The sequence below is a fragment of the Zootoca vivipara genome, chromosome 13 (assembly GCF_963506605.1).
Source record: "Zootoca vivipara chromosome 13, rZooViv1.1, whole genome shotgun sequence".
NCBI lineage: Eukaryota > Metazoa > Chordata > Lepidosauria > Squamata > Lacertidae > Zootoca > Zootoca vivipara.
Window position 1 is genome coordinate 52,757,008 of NC_083288.1, and position 23,807 is coordinate 52,780,814.

A 23,807-nucleotide genomic window follows, 5' to 3' on the forward strand; every position below is an offset into this window, starting at 1 on the left:
GTCCTGGATGGCATCTCCAAGGAGGGATGGGAGAGGCTTCCCTGCCTGAAACTCCGGGGAGCCGCTGCTGCCAGTCAGTGTAGGCAATACTAAAGTAGATGGACCCCCTGCTTTGACTCAGTATAACAAAGTAGCTTCCCGTGATCCTAGATAACTCGCGCAAGTGAGACAGGCTTCTGGAGGAGAGGCACCCATGCCCAGTCTCCGAAGGCGTCTCTGGATACAGCTGGGAACGCCTCCCCAAACCCTGGAGAGCTGCTGCTGCCAGTCCGTGCCGGCGCTGATGAGGCTGAGCAGGCTGGAGTCAGTCTAAAGCTGCTCCCGGCGTCCCTCAGGCACACGATGGACGCGGGCTCTCCCTTCGGTTCGCGGCGCAAAGAGAAGCCGGGATCCGCGGTGGGAGCCCGACCCTTCTCATCCTCCTTGCCCTCAAGGTACCCCCACCCCCCGCGCGCCCTCCGCCCGGTTCGGCCTGATCCAGCAGCCAGGCTCTTGGGGTGCTCTCTGGCTTCCAGGTCCCCCGGGAGGACTTGGATACAGGCTGCAGCTTCCCCTCGCCCCCTCCTCCAGGGAGACGCCTGGCTGGGCCGCGGCGGGACGAGTCGTCCCGGTCTTCCTCGATGAGGGATGGCGCCTTGATCTTGCCCTTCGCTTGGAAGACGCACACGCTGGGCGGGGAAGGCAGCGGGTGTCCCTCGCGCCGGATCCTGCTCGGGCGTGGCAGGCGGGGCCTCCGTCCGCGCTGGAGAGGGGGGGGCGCGTTTGGAAGCTGCAAAAAGGGCGCGCCCCGTTTCCCTTCCCCCCTTCAGAATCTGCTGGGGCCGAGAAGGCGCTGAGGCCGCCTGTGCCCGACCCCCTGCACGCTCACACCTCCCCACACTCGCGCAGCTCTGCCCGCCTTTGAGATCTCTCTCTCCGAGAAGTGGGGGTCCCGCCCTCTCCCTCCCTCTTCCCCCCTCCCACCCCGCGCGCCGGGCGCGCTCCCCGGCTGGCTGGCTGGCTGGCTTGCTCTCGGGCTGCTGCTGCTGGGCGGAGGGATCCGCCGCCGCCGCGACGCTGCGTCAGCCGGAGCCGCGATGGGGAGGACGGAGCAGCCCTGAGGCCAGGTGAGCGGCGGCCAGAGGAGAGGGAGAGCCCCCACCCCAGCCAGCCAGCCCAACAGCCGCGCCTGCCTGCCTGCCTGCCTGCGCCCCCCTCCCCGCCCGCGATCCCGGCGTGGTCCTCTCCATCTTCCTCTCTCCCTCCCTCCGGCAACGTCGCCGCGGCAACGGGATGAGGCTGGGTTGGGCCAAGCGCGCAGGGATGCGGCGGGCGCAGGTGTCCTCCTAGCCCAGGCAGGTCGGGCGCACGGGAGGCGAGGGGCCTGCGGAGGATTGGAGCTGGAGGGGTGGGGTGGAAGGGAATGGGCGAGGTCTGGTTTGGAGGGGGGAGCTGGGAACCAGAGATACCCCCCCCCTCCGCCGCCGCGTCGCCTCCTCTAAGGCCCTTCTTTCTCTCCCTCTCTCTTTGGGCCCCAGCAGCCGCGACCAGCAACCCGCCTTCCCTCCCGGCCGGGCGGCCGGCAAGCGAGGCCCGAGGCCGCATGGAGGGGCGCCCCGCTGAGCCCAGCCTGCCTCCCGGCGCCGAAGCAGGGGCCTGATCCATGCTGCGGGCGGAGGACATGCCCCAGCGAGCCTGCCCCGGCTGCCCTCCCAGATAGCCCCCTCCGCAAGGGGCGCCGGCGGCTCCAGCCCAGCAGGTACTTACCGTAGCCACCGCCTGGGGGGAGGGGGCTAGTCGTGAGAGGGTGGCTATTCGTGGGGTGTGACGCATACCCCGCCCGATAGGGGTCTCCCTTGCTTGCCTGCTCTCACCAATCTAGCTGAGCCCCCAACGGATTTTTCTTTCACACCCCACCGCAGGCAGAAGTGTCCCATCAGCAAATTCTTGGGCCTGAGAGGGGACCCAGGAGTCCGAGCTCTGGCCCACCTCTGTGGGGGCTGAGACTCTCTGGGTCTGGCTCTTCTCAGGGCCGCCCCCCCCCCCTGCACTGGGCCTTGAGTTCCTCTGAAGCCCACAGGCTTAGATCTCCATAAGGACTGGGCCACAAATGGAGACGGTTGCCCCCCCCAGCAAAAAGAGATGCTGGTCGGCTAGTGGTCAGCAAGGCGCTCTGTAGCATTACTGAATGGTAAGACTCCCTGCATCTGAAACACTGGAGAACCACTGCTGCCAGTCAGTGCAGGCACACTCAGCTAGATGCACCTGCGTAAGCCAACTTCCTACATTCCTGAGCCCTGCCCACAACTCTTGAGACGGGTGGATCCACACACACATGCAGGAACACCTTTCTACCTGTCCCCCTCCCCCTAATATAGTCTCTCTCCCTCAGCAGAGCCCCCCCTTTCTGGGCACCCCCTCCCCACCGCCTGCCAGCCACCAGAAGATGAATGCAGGCCCCCCGGAAGCTTTGATCTCCGTGTTTCTGCAGTTCATTGAGGATCGTGGCCGCTGGGCCTACGGGGCCCTGAGCCAGACGTGCCACCCCCGGAAGCAGCTGTGCAACGAAATGAACCTTCTGTACCGCAAGAGCAAGGTGGAGTGGAAACAGAGCAAGGACGACGAGCCCAAGAAGAGGTAGGCGAGGGCTGGAGGGGTTGGCTTGGCCCCTGACGTGCTCCACAGGTGCTGAAAAGGCGATGGGGGGTATAGCATTAGGCAGGGGCCCAAACAAAGGTTGTCCCTTGAGTTCGCCCACCTGTGCTGGACAGCAAAGGGCACACTCGGAGGGATGGCACCACTGGAACTCCCTTCAGCTGGAGGCCTGGCAGAGTCCAACTCCTGAGAATCTTCCACAACAGTTGGAAGATCATTTCAGGCAGGCTGGGCTCTACAAGGAACTAGCTTGGATTTGAAGTGGCTCTCTAAAGGATGTTGTGGACAGCTAGGTTTTGAGGGCTGCAGGCCAAATAAACAGAATTTAAAACACAAAAAAGACCCAAGCCCAGAATGCCTTGCTCTGAGCCATGCCCAGAATAAACCCAATAAAAACTTTTGTGCTTTTAAATGTTTCAGTCACCTGAAAGTTTGAGGCTGCTATTTTTGTGAAGCGGTGCTGCGACGACGGCTTTTATTCCCATTTTTCTCAGATGACTCGCAAGGCCTGTTTTGATTCTGTTGTCACTGCTTCATGTTGTGGTTTTCCCTTTGGTTCTCTTTTACAAGTCCGATTTGAAAATAGGCCATATCAGCTGGCCTCTTGATATGCCAATTCCGATCTTGTAATGGACTTGTTTGACCTGATGCAAAAGCTTACTTGTGCGTTGGCTGTTTTTCTTGAGGTGTGTTTGATCCAGCCACTCAGGTCCTGAGATCATACATTGCTTATTATCTTCATTCCCAACATTGTTATGGTGATGTATAGCAGAAATGTATAGCAGAGGGGAGAAATAAGTTATCTGCTGTCCTTGATTGCTGCAAAACCTTGAGTAGAGGGAAGGGCCTTCGCTTAGGCGGAGAGCACCTGCTTGGCATGCAGAAGGTCCCAGGTTTGATCCCTGATGACATCTTCAAGTTAGGCTGGGAATAGCCCTTGTCTCAAACCCCGGAGAGAGGCTGCCAGCCAGTGTAGGCTATACTGAACTAAATGGATGAGGGAACGGAGAAGGCAGCACCGTTAAATCAAAGTGAGAACATCTTCCCAATTCCCAATTCTTCTTTTTCCTTCAGTGCTCCCAGGCATTTTTTCAAGAATGCTCTTCGCTCAATGAAACAGACTAGCTTGCTCTCCCCCAAGCTGGTGCCCTCCAGCATTTGGAGTACAACGTCCATCAGCCCCAACATCACATGGCCATGCTGGCTGGGGCTGATGAGAGTTGTAGGCCAAAATATCTGGAGGGCACCAGGTTGAGGAAAGCTGACGGCTTAGGGAGCTGGGTATGTTTAGCCTGGAGAAGAGAAGGTTAAGGGGCGATATGATAGCCATGTTCAAATATATGAAAGGATGTCATATGGAGGAGGGAGAAAGATTGTTTTCTGCTGCTCCAGAGAAGCGGACACGGAGCAATGGATTCAAACTACAAGGAAGAAGATTCCACCTAAGCATTAGGAAGAACTTCCTGACAGTAAGAGCTGTTCGGCAGTGGAATTTGCTACCAAGAAGTGTGGTGGAGTCTCCTTCTTTGGAGGTCTTTAAGCAGAGGCTTGACAGGCATATGTCAAGAATGTTTTGATGGTGTTTCCTGCTTGGCAGGGGATTGGACTGGATGGCCCTTGTGGTCTCTTCCAACTCTAGGATTCTATGATTCTATGATGCAGGGAGAGGGGTAGCAGAGGCAAGAGATCGTCAAGAGGCAGGGGCCTTGTGGGTTAAACTGTGGAGGAGGACCATCAAGAAGGTGAACTTGAGGGAGTTGGGGACGTTAAGCCTGGATAGGAGGAGACTTAAGAGATGACAGGATGGCCATCTTCAAATATATAAAGTCCTGTCCCCTGGAAGAAGGAGCAATCTTGTTTCCTGCTGCTCTGAGGGGCAGGACCCAAACAAATGGATTCAAACTGCAAGGAGATTCCGACCAAATGTCAGGAAGAACTTTCTGGTGGTAAGAGCCGTTCAACAGAGGAACAGACTCCCATCGGAGGTGGTGGACTCTCCTGCATTGGATGCTTTTAATAAGAGATACATAAGAATAAGCTGCTCATCGTGCGTTGTGGGGGGGGGTTGGACTAGATGACCCTTGGTGCCCCTTGCAACTCTACAATTCTATGATTATATGGAGGAAAGAGCTTAGAGCAGGGGTCGGCAAGGTTTACCGGCCATGGGCCGGATCACTCCCACGGAGATCGTCAGTGGGCCGGACTGGCGCAGCATGATGCCAGAAATTGCGTCTCTGCATGTCCATGGTGCTAAAAATCGCTTCTGCACATGTCCAGACACCAAAAATTGCACCTGTGCAGAAGTGATTTCCGGCATCCGGACATGCACAGATGCAATTTCCGGTATCTGCATGTGCACAGACGCGATTTCTGGTGCCACACTGCGCTGGTTTAGTGCAGCGTGCAGGGGACTCGCCGTTCGGGGGCGGCTTGGGGGCCAGTAAAACGGTCTTTGTGGGCCGCATCCGGCCCTTGGGCCACTTAGAGAGTGATTCCCAGCAATGACTTTACTGTTCCTGGAACCCAGCAGCGCCTGGTGACGTCTTGCTGCCCTTGACCGGTTTTCTCAAGCACCAGCCACCTGGCCTTAAAGCCCCTTGGTTTGTCTCCCCTACACCCCACACCATTGTTATTTTGGAGACGCCCCGCTCTCTCCTGGCAGATGTTCTCCCCTCTGCCCCTAATCCGTGTGCCCTGGTGGAAGTTTCCCTGCCTGGACTAAGTGCTCTATATATAGCCCCTGGTGTTTTCCAAAGGCGTTTAAAAAGCCCAGGTTATCCTCAGATAATCTGGGGTGGGGGGGAGCGGATTCGCTGAATGGTGGGATGGTGAACGAGAGCCTGCCTTCCCCATCTGATGCAGAAAAGCTGCTCTAATGATTGGCTATTATTTGGAGGGGCAGATTGTCTGCGAGATCTCAGGCTCAGTGGCTCAGGCAGGACCCAGCAAGTAGTGCCAGGCAGTGGGGGCCTGTCCTCGCAGCATGAGGAGAGCCTGTTGGATCAGGCCAATTGCCCACCTAGTCCAGCATCCTGTTCTTACAGTGGCCAGGCAGGTGCCCATTACGGGAAACTCACAAGCAGGATTTGAGCACAAGAGCAACTCTCCTCTCCTGCAGATTCCAGCAACTTGTATTCAAGAGCATTGCTGCCTCCAGCTGTGGAAGCAGAGTACATGATACAGCATCCAAGTCAGTAGCCATCCTTGGCTCCTGTGGCAGCAAGTTCCATAGTTTAAATATGCACTGCATGAAGAAGGGCTTTATCTGCCCTTTGACTCTATCCCCCTTGTGTGTTGGTGGGTAAGAGGGGAAGCTTCCACAAGAGGGGCTGCCTTGCCTGGAATTCCTTGCGCATACAGTGAGAGGAGGCGGCTGGTTGAGGGAAGAGCGCTCTGCATATGTACAAAGGAATTTTAATTTTCACTTGTTAGACACTGGAAAACAGGTCCTGGGGCTAAAGCTCACTGAGTTCCGGGTCAAATCAAGCCTTTGCTGGCTTCAGCCTGCGACCGTGTGACTCAGGGGAGCATCAGCAAAAGCAGTTCCTTGAAGGGGCTTTGATTTCTGCTCCAGACGGATGATTCACAAGAACAGTTTTGACATGGCAGCTGACTTTTATGGACAGGCAGCATTTCTGCCATTCTGAAGAGAAAACATTTATGCAGTCCTTCCAGTTGCAAAGCACTGCACAATCTTGAACATGTTTGCTCCCACAGCAGCCCTGTGAGGTGGGCCACTACTGGTCCCATTTTACAGGCAAGGTCCTGAGACGTTTTTTTTTTTTTTTGGAGGGAGTGCGGTGGCAAATGACAGGTTGGGCCCATGTCCAAGGTGGGATCTGAACTCAGGTTGTATTCCACAGTACCTCTCAGCTTTAGGCCAGGCTAGTGCCTGCTTTTCTCAGTGGCTGTCACAAAATCATAGAATTTGTAGAGTTCCAACCAAAGCTCATCTAGTCCAACCCCCTGCAGTGCTGGAATCACAGCAAAATAATCTGTTTGACAACCTCCAGCGAAGGAGAGCCTACCATTTTCCGAGGCTGTCCGTTCCACGGTTGAATGGCTCTTACCTCCAGGAAGTTCTTCCTAACTTTTGGTTGGGATCTCCTTTCTTGCAACTTGAGTCTGTGGGTTCAGATGTCCCCGTTACGAAACTCCCTCCCAAACCCGGACCCGAGTGGTGGGGCGTGACATCAAGCAATTTCATCTCAACCAGCTTTGGCTCTAAGTTACAGAGTGGTGTGTTTTCCAAAACTCAGCAAGCCACAGTGGCTCAGGGCAGAAGAATGTGTGTAGCCACTGGAGGAGAGTGTACAAAAGCCTTCGTGGAAGCACAGCAAAGGCTAATCTAGTCCAACCTCCCGTTTCCCGCTGCAGTTTAACCAACTGCCTCTTCTGGGAACCCCACAGGCAAGAGCAGAGGCCTGGTGTTACTCCCCAGCAATTTCACATCCAGAGGCATGCTAATTTTGATCCCGGAGGTAGCTCAGTGGGGAGAGCAGCTGCTCTGCATGCAGAAGGTCCCAGGTCCTGTCCCTAATGGCATCTCCAGGTAGGGCCAGTAGACACCCCATTCTGGAACCTGGAGAGCCTCCGCTAGTCAGCATGGACAATTTTTTAGCAAGATGGGCTTGTGGTCTGACTCAGAATAAGGCAGCTTCCTATCATCCTAGATACTCATCATGGCAGCTAGTAGTGGCCAGTCACAGCCTCCGTTCAAAGTCTAACCCCTTCACAGTCCAAAGTTGGTGGCCACCTCTGCACCTTCTGGAAGCAAATTCCATAGTTTGACTAAGTACTTCCTCCTCTTCTTCCTGAATCTACGGTATCACTGTCAGGCTGGGTGTTGGGAGAAGGTCAGCAATAACTCCCAAGGCATCAGTGAAGTTAACTCTTTATTGAAAGAAACAAAACAGCTCAGGCCCAGTGAGCACAGCAACTCTTCCCAGTACTGTAGGTCTTGCCCCCAAATGAGGCAGTTGCCTTCCCAGAACTCTCCAAGTCCCCTTCTTCCCTGGTTCCTTCCCAAGCAATCTAAGGCTCCTTCATCTTGCCTCTCTTTGCTCCATCCTCTTCATACCTCTCTTGGTTCTGGTGGAGACCCCCTGGCTTCTCCAGCAGCCTGCCTTACCTGTCTCCTGGCCCTGCTCCTCTCCTGCTTCAGCTTCTGCCACTGAGTTTGGACTTCTCTCTGCCACAGCCTCTTCCTGCTTACTAACCTCTGTTGCCTCTTCAGCTTCCGACATCTTCTCTTTCCAGTCTTCTCCTGCTGACTACTCATTGTCTCCCACTACAATCCCTGAGCCTTCTTCCCTTGCAGGTTCCCCAGCAAGTCCATGATACCCAACATGCAGCTTCACTGGATGACCCCCATTGGGGTCAGCTATCACAAGGGAGGAAAACTTTCCCCCATCCACTTTCTCTGCATCAGGTATAATTTCCCATGCCATTCAGCTGGTCCTTTGCAAAGTGTGGCACCATTCATCCACGGTAGGTTTCTGCCACCAGTGTGACGGGGAGATCCTTGGGAGGCTGCTGTTAGCAAAGGAAGCCGGCACAAAATCCCATGGTTGGAAGGTGCCCCGGTGAGGACATCTTTCCCACCCTTCTCTCGCAGGGAAGGCAATCCTGAAGGAAAAGCACTCTGCTGTCCTGGGTCTGCCCCCACAAAGAAGGTATCCCCACAGGCTCGCTGAAAATCCTGCTCCCTTGCTTGCGTAATTCGGAAGTTCTGAGCATGGCCCATGGCCCAGTGCCTGATCTGTCCCCCTCCAGCAGGCTCACTCATCGATGCTGCTGCTCCAGCTGCCATTTAGAATTTCCCAGAATGCCTTGGAGCGCCCAACAAAGTGCTGCCCCAGTGCTTTGTGGGAAATTAGGTTAGCAGCTTGTAGCTTTCTGCCACCTGGTGAGGAGGGTCCGGAGCAGGTGTTGGCACCAGCAAGTCCTGCTGGAGCTCTGGCAAATGCCCAAAGATGCCAGCTGCTGAACACCTGGGTGAGGGGATGGATAAAGCTGCCTCTGCCTAGGATTTGTGTCGTGGTAACTTTTTTCAGAGGGTGAGCTCTTACTCACCCTCTTTTCTTGTCGTCTTGGATCCGACTCAGCCTAACCCCGTCCAAGTCCTGCCCTGTGCACCAAGCAAGCCAGCAAGCCCTGAGTCCCATTCCATTCTGCCCCCTTCAGCTTCTTGGACCTTCCTGAATTCCCATTTTGATCTGCCCTCTTCTCTTCTTCAGTTTGTTGAGGTGGCTCTGAGTGCTCATCCTGGCCTCCAAATGCATTCTCAAAGAGGCTGGGAGGGAGACCCCACCCACAGCTACCCTTGCAGCTGCCTCACTCCCCCTTGTCCCAAACAGAGCTAATGAAACCTGCTTGGGGTGGGGATTGTTCCCCCCCTCCCCTGGTTCACAGAAAGTGAAGGGTTAAAGGCACCAGCCGGCTGATGTTGCCTGGCTCCTGCAGGTCACCCAGACGCAGTTTCCATGGAAACTGCTGGGCCATCCGCCAGCATCCTGCTGCATCCTCATACTTTTGGTACCCAGGACCCTTCACTCCAGCGAATAAAACCAGGGAAGAGAGAGAGGAGATGCTGAAGGTCTGCCAGCGGGAGGCTGGGAGAGGTGTGGCCAGAAGGAAGTCAGGAGGAGGGTGGCTGAGGAAGGAGAAGGGTGGCGCATCTCTCCTGCATCGCGAGGAGCAAAGATGTCTGTGGTGGAATTGTGATGTCAATGGGCGGGTGGCTGTGGAGGAGGAAAAGCTGGGAGGATGAATGGCGATGAGCAGGGGGTGGAAGGTTTTGGGTTGTGCAGGGGAGGGAGTGATCTTCGAAAGGCAAAGCCCCAAGTGGTTTAGGGGGCAACGGGAGCCCGTCCCAGTCTGAAGCTCTGGAGTGCTGCTGCCAGTCAGCATAGAAGAGACTAAGCTTCCTGGAGCAATGGCTTAAGGTAGCAAGTTTGGCAGTTGCACAGAATTCTTAAGGGAACCTGCCCTGGAGATCAATTCCATGCAGTTCAATGGCTTGCTAGCTTCCTTCCCGAAACAAAAATGGTCCCAGTCGAAGGTATTCTGTGAATCATTCTCAGTCTGGCCTGTCTTCCTTTGGTACCGGTGCAGCCGCTGTAATAACTGTGGACTAACAATGTAGGAAGAGGCCTGCGTCTGGGCCAAACATTGCGGCTGACCTAGCTGTCTTAGGCTACGGGCTTAGGGCAGCTTTTGCCAACCGTGCCTGCTGGGGGCTGGTGGAAGTTGTGGTCCAAAACATCTGGAGCACACCACATTGGCGAAGAAGGCTAACTTAGGAGATGGGCAGGATGCAGGAAGGCAGTCTGTGGAGTGAGCAGATAAGGGGGGGACCATTCGGGAAGTTTTGAATTATGGTGCTGGAGGAGACTGTTGAGAGTCCCATGGACTGCAAGAAGATCAAACCTATCCATTCTTAAGGAAATCAGCCCTGAGTGCTCCCTGGAAGGACAGATCGTGAAGCTGAGGCTCCAATACTTTGGCCACCTCATGAGAAGAGAAGAATCCTTGGAAAAGACCCTGATGTTGGGAAAGATGGAGGGCACTAGGAGAAGGGGACGTCAGAGGACAAGATGGTTGGACAGTGTTCTCGAAGCTACGAACATGAGTTTGACCAAACTGCGGGAGGCAGTGCAAGACAGGAGTGCCTGACGTGCTATGGTCCATGGGGTCACGAAGAGTCGGACACGACTAAACGACTAAACAACAACATTCGGGAAGTAGGGTGGGGCAAAGGCAGATGGGCATGAAAGAAGCTCTTCCCTCTCTCTCCAGCTCCTTTCTCGCTTGGCTGTGGAGATTGCTGCAGGCAGGCAGGCAGGCACTCTCTCCTTCTTCCGTCTCACCCAGATCTGGTGTGATGACTGGAGGGTGGAATCTGGCGATGCCAGACTGGCTGGGCCTCAGCCAACGTCTCTCCGTCTCCGAAAGCCAGGGAGCAGCTGAGGGTTTGTTTACTCGCCCAGCATCTGCTGTTGGCACGTGCCCTGTCTTCTCTCCTGTCTTCTCTCCGCCACTGTGCCAAGACACAGAGAGACAGAGACAGAGAGGGAGGAAGGGGCCTGCGGGAAGGGGCTGCTCATTGGGGATGAAGGGGCATTCGGGAGAAGCCACTCCCAGCCCTTGGCTCTTTGCCAGCTGCAGCTGACACACTGCAGCACATTTCTCTGCTGCCGGCAAGTGCGATGTGTATGTTGCTGTGCAGGGGGAGGGGGAGGAAATGCCTTTTTTAAAAAAATGTGGTACATGGAGGCAGGGTTGGTGGAGGGAAATGCTAGCCGTGATGCTCTCCCTCCGCGCTATGTATCATTTGCTAGAAATCAGGGGTGGTGTTGTGCTCAGGTTCTCTCCAGAATATCCTTCGCTTTGTGGAAAGGTTGCAGCATTTGGGGTTTTATATTGGGGGGTGGGGTGAATAAGGGTGTATAAATGACAAGAGGTGTGTATATATTAATGCATGGATACAGTGGTTTGCCAGAAACAGCTTTGTCATGCTGGCCACATGACCTGAAAGCTATACGTCAGCTCCCTCGGCCAATAATGCGAGATGAGCGCGTAACCCCAGAGTCGGTCACGACTGAACCTAATGGTCAGGGGTCCCTTTACCTTTACAGTGGATATAAAGCCTTTTTTTTGCCTCTCATAAGATGTAGTGATGGCCACAATAGGTATGTTCTCTCACTGGGGACACCCTTTTGGAAGAATGTGGGGAGGGAATCATAGTGTTTTGGGGCATTGTTTTCTCTGGTACGAGAACTTCAATCATGATAAGTTCAGTTCCTGACACAGCTTTGGCCCACTTGAAGGTCTCCAGGTGTTTTAAACTACAACTCCCGTCAGCCCTCGGGAGTCCAAAACATCTGTGCTAGCAAAGGTAGGGTCACACACACGGCTTCCCGGCAGTGAGAATGTCAACACACAGCACATCCTAGGGTTTGGCTCCCTTTAGAGGAGTGAGCATGAGCCTCTGTTGGAGCCTGGCGTGTCAGAGGAGTGGAGAGCTTCAGTGGAGGCAAAGGGAGCAGGTGTTTCCACAAGGCAAGGGGACAGAACAGCCCCCCCCCTTTGAAGAAACACTGCAGCCCTCGGGCCCTTTTTGTTCAGAGAAAGAGGCAGGAATGGGCCACCAACCTGGATGGCTTTAAAAGAGGATTAGACAAATTCATGGAGGATACGGCTATCAATGGCTATTAGCCACGATGGCTGTGCTCGGCCTACAAAGTTGGAGGCAGCAATGCTTCTGGATACCAGTTGTTGGAAACTTCAGGGGGAGGCGACTGCCTCAGGCAGCAGGATCCACAGGGCGGCAGATCTGGTCTCCTAGGAAGGCATTGCCTCTGCTGCTCCCGACTGCAGCACATCCCTCGGAGACCACATCGGCCTCCTCCATAGTAGCCTGCCCCCAATATTGCCTCTACAGCAGCCTCTTAGCGAATAGGGGGAGCTGCTGGTCTCCTCCCACCCCTAGGGAGGAAATGGCAGGGAGCAGGGCCCCCGCTCTGGGGGTCTCCTGGGCTCTGCAGGCACCCGACGTAATCAGAGCAGGCCCCTTCCCCCTGCAATGATTGCCTTTTATTCCCACTTCAACTGTCAGGTGAGGTTGGTTGGATTCCCGCCTTGTTCCCCGTGTAGATCTCCACTCACCCCTTCTTCCCTGGTGAGAGAAGGACACCATTTTGTGCTGCGGCTCAGGTGTCAAAACGTCTTGGGCCAGCCCGGACCTTTCTGGCACCTGGCTGGCCACTGTGAGAACGGGATGCTGGACTAGATGGGCCACGGGCCTGATCCAGCAGGCTCCCCGTGTGCTTTCACTTGCTCGGCTCTCCTGGTTTCAGACAACGGACATTCCCAGCCCCACTGGGAGATGCTGGGGACCCAACCTAGACCTTCTGCATGAGCAACAGCTGTTTCTCTCTCACGCACAGAGATGTTCAGGTTTCTGCACACCATTCTCCTCCATTGAGGGCCATTCTGGGCTATCTCCTTCACAAAGAAACAGTCAGGTGGCTTCCCTTGCAGGCATCCTGAGGGGAGGAGTTCTTCTAAGGTCAGACAGGTGCCACAAGGTGTTGCTTAAGGCAAACCCCAGAAGAACAGAAGCTTATGGTGGGTGTGGGGCCAACTGAGGAGGGGGCAGCCTTGCAGCTTCAAGCCAGAGCTGTGACAATCTCCCTCCTCGATGCAAAACTGCCACATGACACCAGCTCTTTCCTCCACCCCCACATCACTTTTATTGTGGATGTGTGGTGATTTGTCCTCATGCTTGCATTATAAACAATTATCAGAAGTCCCACATTGGGGGGCATTTTTGTCCATAAAAATTCTTCTTTGGCAATCACTCGCAGCCGAGTAAGATTGTCTTCCATAAACACGGTTTTAACAATGAGTCCATAAGTGATTGTGGAGGCTAATTCTGGACCCACACGTCCTTCCACAGTGGGGACATTGGTTCCCGGGTGGGAGTTGATCATGGTGCGGATTTGGCAAGCGTGAATAAACTAGGAATAACAATACAGTTTGGCGCCTGCAAAACTATCAGGGTGGACATTCGGTTTCATTTCCAACCGATGCAAGCTCCGTGAGTTCCCGTTGGAATCTTATTAACTATTTATGCCTAAAACGTCCCGGTTTATTCTTTTTTTTTTGTCTCAGTTTTGTTGGTACAGGAGTTGCCCCCTCCATATGGCAAAAACGCAGTAACATTGGGAGAAGCATCACAGCTAATAAAGCAGAATGATGTGTGGACACAGTCCAGGATAAATCCACCTCTAATGCACTCTTCACTCTTCTTGCATCAATAACATGGATTATTTCAAGACTAGAATTACTAGTCTACTGATATTTTAACTTTTTGAAAGCCTTACATTGCCATTACCTATTTCTCTTACCGATAATACCGTTTTAGTTCCCCCCACCAATCAAGTGGTGTATAAAATTTTGAAATAAATAAGTAAGCCCTGGTGCAGATGAGGTTGTGTGTGTGTGTGTTTCCCTCCCAACCACCCGTTCATGAACTTTGTCCTCACCCCTTTCCGCTTCTCCCTCCACAGTTCGGCCAAGGAGCCCAGCGTGGGGAAGGTACGGGACGTGGCCTCTTTCCGCCGCCACTTCAGGATGGGGTTCATGACCATGCCGGCCTCGCAGGAGCACGCCCCGCACCCCTGCGCCAGCAGCATGGCGCCCCGCTCCCTCTCCTGCCACTCAGTGGGTAGCGTGGACAACAGCTCAGGGGATGCAGCCGCAGGGTCCCGGAAGCCGCCAGCAAAGCCCAAGCGCCACCCCAGCACCAAGCTCAGCGCCGAGGCCAAGTCCGTCCTGGATCCGGCAGGGAGCAAGAGAGGAAGTAAGGAGGAGGACAGGGCTGCCCTAGGAAGCAGACCCAGAATGTGCCGGGGGGGGGGCAGGGTGGCATTTAGGGAGGTGGGGCCGTGTTGCTCGGAGAAGTTGTCAAGCAGGCCAGACTGACTCGCCACCCCTGGGGCCCAAGCTGCCTGCTGGACTTACAAAACCAGTCAACAGTGGGGGGAGGCGTGGGGGGGGGGGAGAAAACACGGCAGCTGGGGTTACCCAAGCAGAAGACAAAGCGATGGACCCCATTGCCTCACCTCAAGAAGGATATTATAGAATTGGAAAAGGTTCAGAAAAGGAACACGAATGGAGGGGACGGAGGGACTCCTCTGAGGCAAGGAAAAGGGGAGGAAGAGGTGACATGATAGATTATAAAATGATCCCTAGCATGGAGAAAGCGGACAGAGAAAGGTTTTCCTCGCTCTCTCGTAACACCCAATGAAGATGCATGTTGGAAGATTCAGTGCAGATAAAAGAAAGCCCTCCCCTCCCCACAGTGTGTAAACTTTGGAACTCTCTGCCACAGGAGGCAGGGGTGGCCACTAACTGGGGTGGCTTTAAAAGGTAAAGGGACCCCTGACCATTAGGTCCAGTCGTGACCGACTCTGGGGTTGCGCGCTCATCTCGCATTATTGGCCGAGGGAGCCGGTGTATAGCTTCCAGGTCATGTGGCCAGCATCACAAAGCCGCTTCTGGCAAACCAGAGCAGCACATGGAAACGCTGTTTACCTTCCTGCTGTAGCGGTTCCTATTTATCTACTTCTTGCATTTTACGTGCTTTCGAACTGCTAGGTTGGCAGGAGCTGGGACTGAGCAACGGGAGCTCACCCCGTCACAGGGATTTGAACCACCGACCTTCTGATCAGCAAGCCCTAGGCTCAGAGGACGGGACAAATCCATGGAGGAGGAGAGCGCTATCCATGGCTTCTAGCCACAATGGCTCTGCTCTGCCTTCACAGCTGGAAGCAGCAATGCTTATGATTACCAGTTGCTCGAAACGCCAGGAGGGGAGAGTGTTGCTCTTGTGCTCAAATCTTGCTTCCTGGTTTTCCATTGAGGCTGCTGGACTAGATGGGCCATTGGCCTGATCCAGCAGGCTCTTCTAATGATAACTGTGTTCTCCCACCACCATAGGAGGCTGCACGCCTCTGAATGCTGCTCGCTGGGAATTGCAGGGAAAAAAGAGCACCTCTGTCAGGCTCAAATCCTGCTTCTGAGAACAGGATGCTGAACTAGCTGGGCCTTGGGCCTTGTCTTTTGTTGTGAGCTATCTCAACTGGGGTGGGGAAATGCAAACAAGCTGCGGTGAGCGCCTGGGTGAACCTGCCTCAGTTCCCCAGGTGAGAGCTGGGGCAGTTTCACCAGGCACCTTGCGGCCAGAGGCCAATGCAGCTTGTTTTTTCAACAGCGCAGTTTATCGGCAAACAGCAAAGTTTCGCTGGCGATACACCACAATGTTGAAAAGCTGATATCGTCCAGCGCTAGTGGGCCCCTGGGAGAAGCATCAGGGGGACTGGGTGCTCCGCCCCCCCACCTGCATTTCTTAAGGCTGCCTGGGAAGCTGCCCATCAGTCCCAGCTCAGTTTGCACCCGGACGCCACCTCTCCTCCTTGTTCTTTTTGCAGCACATGGAATCTCCCAGAGAATCCTTGGAGCTGTAGTTTGTTAAGGGTGCTGGGAATTGTTAGCTCCATGAGGAGTAAACTACCATTCCCTGGCAGAAGCTTTCAATGTACGGTGTGTACACAACTGGAGTATTGCACGTGGGTCCTGGAACGGAGCCCCCTGCCTCCTTATTCGGCCACCATTTGTCTTGCTTTTAATGCATGCCCCTTTTCCTCCTTTGCTGTTGCTTTTCTCCACCAGCTTCCCATAAGTCAAGCGCAGAGAGCCGAGAATCAGGGCGCAAGGTCCCCCCGCAGAAGCCAAAACGCAGCCCCAACACCCACTTATCTGTCTCGTTCGACGAGACGTATTCAGGTCGACTTCCAGGCCCCGTTGCAGCCGGGGCAATGCAGCGCTACGGCCGCGCCTTCTCCCACAGCCAGGCAAAGGGCTCTGACGCCGAGGAGGACGAGCCTGTGTACATCGAGATGGTCGGGGACATTTTCCGGGGACCCGGCCTCCCATCCCAAGCGCCCCCCACAGCAGACGAGGACTCTGACGAGAGCGAAGCCATTTATGAGGAGATGAAATACCCGCTCCCTGAAGAAGGTGGGGGGGAGTCCCGCCCCAATGGGGCCCCGGCCTCCCCGCGCCACCGCCCTGTGAAACGGGAGGCCGCCAAGGCAGCAGCGCCACCGCCAGGCACCAAGACGTCCCCCTGTGAGATCCCTCCGCCCTTCCCCAATCTCCTGCAGCATCGCCCCCCCCTGCTGGCATTCCCCCAGGGGAAGAAGGGGTACAAACCCACAGGTCAGGATGGCTCTAAGCTGCCAGTCCCCTGCCACAGCAAGGAGGCGCCCTCCGCCCCCATGACCCCGCAGGTCCCCAGTCATCACCACCACCAACACCACCACCCACGGAGCGGCGAGAGCACCGCCCTGGGCCCCTCTGGCCGTGCCCGCAGCCACTCCACACCGCTCCCTCCGCAGCCCACAGGGCAGAGCAAATCAGAGAAGGAGCTCCCCAACTCCCACAGCATGATCTGCCCACCGGCCAAGCAGGCCCCCGTGCCAGTGCTACCCGCGGCCTCCGTCCCATCTATGCTGCCGGTGAAAGAGAAGCCGGCTGTTTCCTACACCATGGTCTACTCGGCGGTCAAGGTCACCACGCACTCCGCTCCGGCCGAGCAGAAGACGGAGAAGGAGATCTCGGTGCTGCACGGCCTGCTGTGCGCCCGCCCCTCCACCGTGCCATCCTGCAAGCAGGTGCAACGGGCGTGCACGCTGCCCGACCCTCCACCCCTGGGCATGGTCTGGACGTACCCTGCGCCGTGTGTGGGCATGAAGCGCCCGCCAGCATATGAGAGCGTCAAGAACGTGGGCACCAAGGCTTCATCGGCGGTCAAGATCCAGTTGCAGGACCGGGCATTCACCAGCATCGCCTGCTCCCACGTCCTGTCCAGTGAGGAGTGTGGCCGGCCCCCGTTGGGAGAGGAGGAGCCCTTTGGATGGGTCCTGCAAAGGAGGATGGGCTACGCCAGCCAGAAGGGGAAAGAGCCGGAGAGTGAGTGTGGCCCAGAGGCACCAACCCTTGGGTGGGGTAGGTGGGGACAGGGAGACAGTTCTGGCTGGTATTCTAGGGGTTGCGAGGACGAAGGGTTTACCGGTCTGCCTGAGGGTGGATGAAGCTTCTCTCCTGGGGAAGGTGCTGCCTTTGGCCTGGGGTCACCCGCAGGCTGGCACTAAACCGGTGAGGAGGAGTGTGGTGAGGAAGAGCAGCCAAAGTGCCTGGAGGGGCTGCCCTTCTATTGGGGAGTGTGGCAGAGTTTTTTCATCCCTTTTGGGCCCAGCTGCCAGCACTGGGAGGGAGGGGGTGGGTTTCCTCCCTAGGGGACCCTTTTTCCAACCAGTTGCAGAACGAACAAGGCTTCCCGTCTAACAAGAAGCCGATCCAGAGAGTTTGGGGTTACGGCGGCATGCCTCCCTGCCCAGCCTTCCTAAGGCTGAGTCCTGAGGCTCCAGTGGTCCCTGGGGATGCACATTATCCATGCTTACTACCCTCCTACGCTGGCTTACCCTGTCTGGCTTTCCCACCTACTTGTGCCCTTCCCTGCTTCCCTCCTTGAGCTCTTCTTTCCCTGACTTTTCAGAGGCTGCAGAAGCCCCCCAAGGATGGGACAGTGGGGGTGGTGCTCCACCGAAAATGGAAAAGGAAGAGAAGGCCCACCAGCCGCCGGTTGTCCTGCAGTCGGGCATCCCTGTCCGCGCCCCGGGGCCAGAGGGCCTGGCTGCCAAGATGCCAGCGGGGAGGACAAATTTGCCCGTTCCCTGCCAGACCTTCCCTGCCTGTCATCGTAATGGAGGTGAGGCTGCCGTTGCCGGGGGTGGGGCCGGGGTGGGGGGCTTGCAGGGCACAGCCTTCCCCGGCCTTGCTTTTGCGGGGTGGGGGTTGTGAGGGATCCCTCTTTGTTCTCTGCCTCGTTTTGGCTGCAGAACTTGTATGCGATGCAGCTGCAAAAGAAAGGAGCAGGTGACCTTCAAATGAGGACAGACTGCAGCAAGCAAGTGCGGGATGCAGAGGAGAGAGAGGAAAACACACACACAGAGAGAGAGAGAGAGAGAGAGAGAGAGAGAGATGTTTGTTCACTTGTTCATCATGCCAGGCTCTTTTCTGCTGGGGGCTATTCCCAGGGGTCCCTCTTTCCCCCTGAAATCCTGCTTTGCTGTTGGGGTTGAGGGGGAACAGAGGGTGCTGCCTCATACGGAGTCAGTGTGACCATTGGTCCACCAACTCAGTACTGTCTTACACTGACTGGGAGGGACTTGCCCAGGATTCAAGCAGGGAGTCTCTCCCAGCCCTACCTAGAGAGGCCATCGGGGATTGAACCTGGGACCTTCTGCATGCAAAGCAGGTGCCCTCTCGCTGAGCTACAAACATTCCCCAAGGAAGGAAGAGGGGGACTCCATTATCTTTGCTTTATTCAGTGTACAAGGCTGTTGCTCCCTTTCAGACATGTTCCTGGCACGCCTCCTCTTAGAGAGAAAGACAGGCAACATCAGGGCTAGCCATTATAGGGTGGGAGGGAATGCTTAGTGGGGGGCCATTGCTCAATAGTCTGTTTCCTGCTCTCCCCTCGCACACCCCAGATTTCACAGGGGGCTACCTTCTGGGCCGCTCGGCATCCACCTCTGGCGTCCGACATGCCGTGATTCAGGCGCAGAGACCGTGCAGCCACGCTCGGGACCCAGCCAGCCTGGTATGTTGGAAGTGAAGGCCGGTGGGGTGGGGGTTGAGTGGTTGGAAAGAATTGGGGCCTAGTGGCTTAGACTGAGGGATTCTGTTTGTGCGCACACACCTGCGGTTCTCCGGAAACAGAAAGGAAGCCTGTTGTATCAGGGACATGGCAGCAGGATATCAGATCCTGGGTGACACTGGGTGGCGCCATCTTCATTTTTAAGGGCTGGCCAAAACCTTTCCTTTTTAACTCAGATTTTTGGCCTGTAATTTGAAGGATTTAGAGTATCTGCGGCCTCCTTTAGAGGATCAGGATCAGTAAGATCTGCCCGTTATTTGTATAGTGAAGGTTTATAAAGTTTTTATGGGTTCTGCTGATTGGTTAGAGTTTATTATTGTGCTTGTAATACACTTTGGGTCATTTTCTTGAGGAAAGCAACAAATGAATATTAACAAATAGCAACGGCACTTAATTTTATAAATGCATCTCCTTTCCCAGATTTTGTGGGGGAAACAAATAGCTGCAAAATTACTTGCGCTGTTTTGGTGTGCATAGGAGTAACATAAGACATGAACTGTTGTGACATGAGCAGACACTGACCCAGCCATTGCCACCCGAGGCTCTTCTACATGAGCCGCCTCCAAGGGAGGTCCAGAGGGTGGTGAGAAGAGAACAGCCTTTATAGCAGTGGCTCCCTCTTTGTGGAATGCTCTCTCCAAGGAGTCCTGTGTGGCGCCATTTTTGTCTATATTTAGGTGCCAAAAAACCTGTCCTTCCCACCTGGGCTTTTGGCACTTAATTGGAAGGGTTTGGGGTATTTGTGGCCTCTTTGTGGGGCAGGATTTGAAGGAGCCATCGGTTACCTGTGTCAGGGTGGTTTTTAAAAAGTTTTTTTCTTGGTTGTGCTCATTGTAATTGGTCTGAGTGATTGTATTGTTTCTGTAAGTTGCTTTGAGTCACTTTCACGAGGAACGCAACAAAATAGTAGTAGTAATAATAATAATAATAATAATAATAATAATAATAATAATAATAATTCATAGGCTAAAAAAGGTGAGGTAGGATGTAAAGTATCCCACTCGGCTTTTGAGGTTTCCCCCTTGTTCTGCTGCTTCACCAACACCACAAATTTAAACAGGTCATAGGCAGGTGACATGCCAAGGTGGGCTCATAATCTATCTTGCCAAGGCTCCCAGCATTGCTGCCTGAGATCCTTTAACTTTGTATTGTGATTTTATCTTGTGAACCACCCTGAGACCTGCGGGTATAGGGCAGTATACTACTACTACTACTACTACTACTACTACTAATAATAATAATAATAATAATAATAATAATAATAATAGGGATCCCGTCTCTTAGAACAGCCCCGCGTCAGCCGGATCAGACCATGGGGAGCGCCAGTCTAGTCCAGCATCCTTTTCTCAGGGTGGCCAAACAGATGCCCCCAAAGGGAAGCCGTCGTGGTTTATTTTTAGACAGGAGGGGATGTGGAGTGAAGTGCTTCCATTAGTGCAAAGATTTTCGGCTGCACAGAGGAACTTCCTCTCCTCCCCGCTAATCTGTTCTAGGTCCCCCACCCCCACCCCACCATGCTCCAGAGCATATTTGGGGAGGGCAACAGATCCAACTGCTTGTGTGTTAGAGCAGCCTTTGCCAACCTGCTGCTCCCCAGGTCACTTTGAACTAAATCTCATGGTCTGATGGGACTACAGCCGGGTGGGGCTAATGGGATAGCTCAAGGCACCTGGCAGGCCCCAGGTTGGCAAAGGCTGCATCAGAGGGAGGAGGACAGCCTTGCTGGGGAAACTTTTTCTCCTCCTGCCCACCTCCAGTGACAATGTCCTGCCAACCCCCCTTTTTCCCTTGCAGGCCTTGCAGCACGCACAGCTGCCGGTGTCGGGGGGCCCCCAGAGCTCCCGCGAGAGGGATGGGAAGCTGCTGGAGGTCATTGAGCGCAAGCGGTGCGTCTGCAAGGAGATCAAAGCACGGCACCGTCCAGAGCGCAGCCTGTGCAAGCAGGAGAGCATGCCCATTCTGCCCAGCTGGCGGAGGAACACGGAGAACCGCAAATCCGGGACGCCACCCTGCCGCCGCCAGCAGACGGTGCTGTGGGACACGGCTATATGACAGTGAGTGGGGGCTGAGCCCCAAGGAACCTGTGCCTTGTGCTGGCCGAGCTGAACACGTCGTCGTCGTTGCAGGGCTGACTGCTGGCAGCATGGTGCCCTGCCTGCCCCCGGGGGCCCTTCTGGCCTGGGACTAACCAGAGACTGCCTGGGCTGCCTGGGGGCGAGCTCCCTGCTGAGCTATGACTTCTGGCGAAGGAGAGGGGGGTTTCTCCTTGACGATATCATGGATGAAAAAGAGATAGGGATGGATGCTGGAAATGCCAGGCAAGACACACCCATCCTGGTGGAGAGCCAGCCACCGCCGCCGCTGCTGCTGCTGCTACTGTTGCTGTTGCCTCCCTCCGAGGGATCCCTGCATCAATGGCCACAGACACACCGCAGAGGCAGCTGCATATCAGAGCCGAGCAAAAGGTTGCCTGTTTGGAACAGCTGCCCCCACCCCCCACGCCAGAGCCAGCTGCATCTATGCCAACTGACTGACATCTAAGACACCAACACTCGCCTTTCTTAGGAGGTTGTGGGCAGGGGGGGGGGGCAGGTGTAGCCGTGCTGTGATTGTGTGTGTCGGGCGAAAAGACAGCCGCCGCCGCCTCCTCCTTTTGCCAAAAGATGATGTGGTTAAAAGTGCCAGGCGCACTTCCAATCGCTCACACGGTTTTTTCCCCTTCCATCTCTGAAAATGCCACTTGGGAGTGGATGTTGGGGAGGGGGGAGGGAGAGGGAGGGAGGGAGGGCTGCAACTTCACATTGGGTGGGGGGGGGGGCTGACTAGAGGTGCCTGAAATTTCTCCTGCTTTTCCTGAACAATTTGGGAGGAAAGAGGGAGGGGAGAAAGTGGCTGAGCTCCCAAACCTGTTGTGCTGAGTTTTTTTGGTTAGCCAGTTTCTGGAGAGAAAGCGAGAGAGAATCGTGGAATTGTAGAGTTGGAAGGGACCCCCAAGGGTCATCTAGTCCAACCCCCTGCAATGAGAGAGAGAAAAGAACAAAGGTGCCATCTTGTTCCACCCTGATGCTTTGGGTTGTCATGACCTTTGACAATCCTGTAATATTTTTACACAATTATTTAGGCCAGGGATAGGTTAAAAAAATTCATAGCAAAGCTAAATAAATCACAGAGCTGGGCCTTGTCTCTTTACACACATGGAGACTCTTGTCTGTTGTCAGTTCTCAGCTCTCTTTTTTTTAAAAAAGGTATGACATCCCCCCCCCAATTCGCTCACGAAAATGAAATGAAATACGCAAAATCAAGCCACTTCCAGCCTGGCATTCGAATTATAAAAACACAGCTTTCTAATCCATTAGATCTGAGAAAAGGGAACAGACTTTTGGTGGAAAATTCACTTCTTCAGATCTCCCCATAACCCCACCAAAAAACTCCGAATCTAATGTTTCCTCAAGTAGCAAAAACGTTTAATAGTTGCAGATGTGACCTGCGATAGTGTACTTCTATCCCCACCTTTTTCATTTCTGATACTTTTCAGATCCAGCAGGTTGGGTTGATTTTAGCGACTAAAGACATTAAAATGGACCTTGCCCAGCCTTTCATCTCCCACTGATTCTACTCAGTTAAAGTCTACTTAAAGAATTCCTTTAGGCTGATTAATTTTTCCTGCCAATAAAAGCAAAGTGGAAAGTCTGAGAGAGCCTGGAGAAGATTCCACAATGGAAACGGCATATCCTTAGGACTTGGCGTAGGTTCAAGTGACTGTACTAGGATTCTGCCACAATTCAGAGTGCTGATGAGAAAAACACAGGTGGGCGGAACTGCCTTGATGCCTTTCGTCCTCTCTTGACGTTTTAAGAGGGGTGAACCTCCATCCTCAGCTCAACATTAGCTCCTTGCTGTGGCAAGAAGATTCTGGCCCTCTCTGGGCACTGGAGGACTCAAGAACTCTGTGGGCTTTTTTCATAGCAGGTTAAACACAGGGTAAAGAATGTGATGTAAACTAGTGCCAGACATCATAATACGCTAAGTGTGACATGCATTGAACACCTCATGTTGGGGGGAGGGCAGGGATACAGTTATTTAGACATTGCCCACTTTCCCCCTTCGTAGAGCTAGTCAACAGAGCTAATTGTAGGGGGTGCCCCAGAAGACCAGCCAGTGTTGCCCAGCCTGTCCCCCCCCCCATCCCCAACCCCCAATTCACTTGGTAACTCTTTTAAACTCACACAGATGTAGATCATGAAGAGCGCTTCCAGACTGTCGCGAAGGGCGCTTTTAGTCCTCTTGCGATAAGGAAATCATGGGGGGGGGGGGAGCACTTGCTTCAATGCAGCGCTGCTTAACTGCCCTGCAAGCAAATTGGAGTGAATGAAAGCTCAATAAACGCATTGTCTGGAAGCAGCCTAGGCCAGTCCGGGATTTTGTCAAAGCAATATCATGCTCATCCTTTTAGTGGTCCACGTTCCCACCCACCCCGCCACCTCCTGCCCACTTCCCCTCCCACCTCATCCTCTCCGCAAACACCATCTCTTGCTCCCAGTCCCCTTCCATTTCCTTCCATTTGCCTGGCATCAAAACACATCCTTCGCCCTCTTCCTCCCTGATTATGACTTCTCTTTCTGCAGTCAGTGCTTTGATGGGAAACCTCAGCTGGGGAGGTCTATAGGTTGAACTAAAACAATGGCCTTCCACCCCCCCCACCCCCCCGCATCTGTCTATACAAGCATTTTTAGTTGGTGTGTTTAAAATCTCATCTTTGCCAACCTAAGTGGGTTGTGGGAGGGGGTGCGAGTCTTCTTCATATCCATCACAGCACCACTACTGAACTCATCCTTTCTCTCACGTCTTCTTCCAACTAAGTGTAAATCCATTAGCCACAATT

The 23,807-nt window shown here is 54.4% G+C and overlaps 1 protein-coding gene across 1 annotated transcript; it reads left to right on the top strand.

Moving 5' to 3' along the window:
* The first annotated feature begins 2,425 nt into the window (after nt 1-2,425).
* NYAP1 (neuronal tyrosine phosphorylated phosphoinositide-3-kinase adaptor 1) lies at nt 2,426-21,046 on the top strand. The gene is made up of 6 exons (XM_035136367.2): nt 2,426-2,616; nt 13,710-14,002; nt 15,874-17,175; nt 17,762-17,974; nt 18,759-18,868; nt 20,720-21,046. The coding sequence occupies exons 1-6, from the start codon at nt 2,426-2,428 to the stop codon at nt 20,975-20,977; spliced, it is 2,367 nt and encodes a 788-aa protein (XP_034992258.2). The 3' UTR covers nt 20,978-21,046.
* Nucleotides 21,047-23,807: the final 2,761 nt, after the last annotated feature.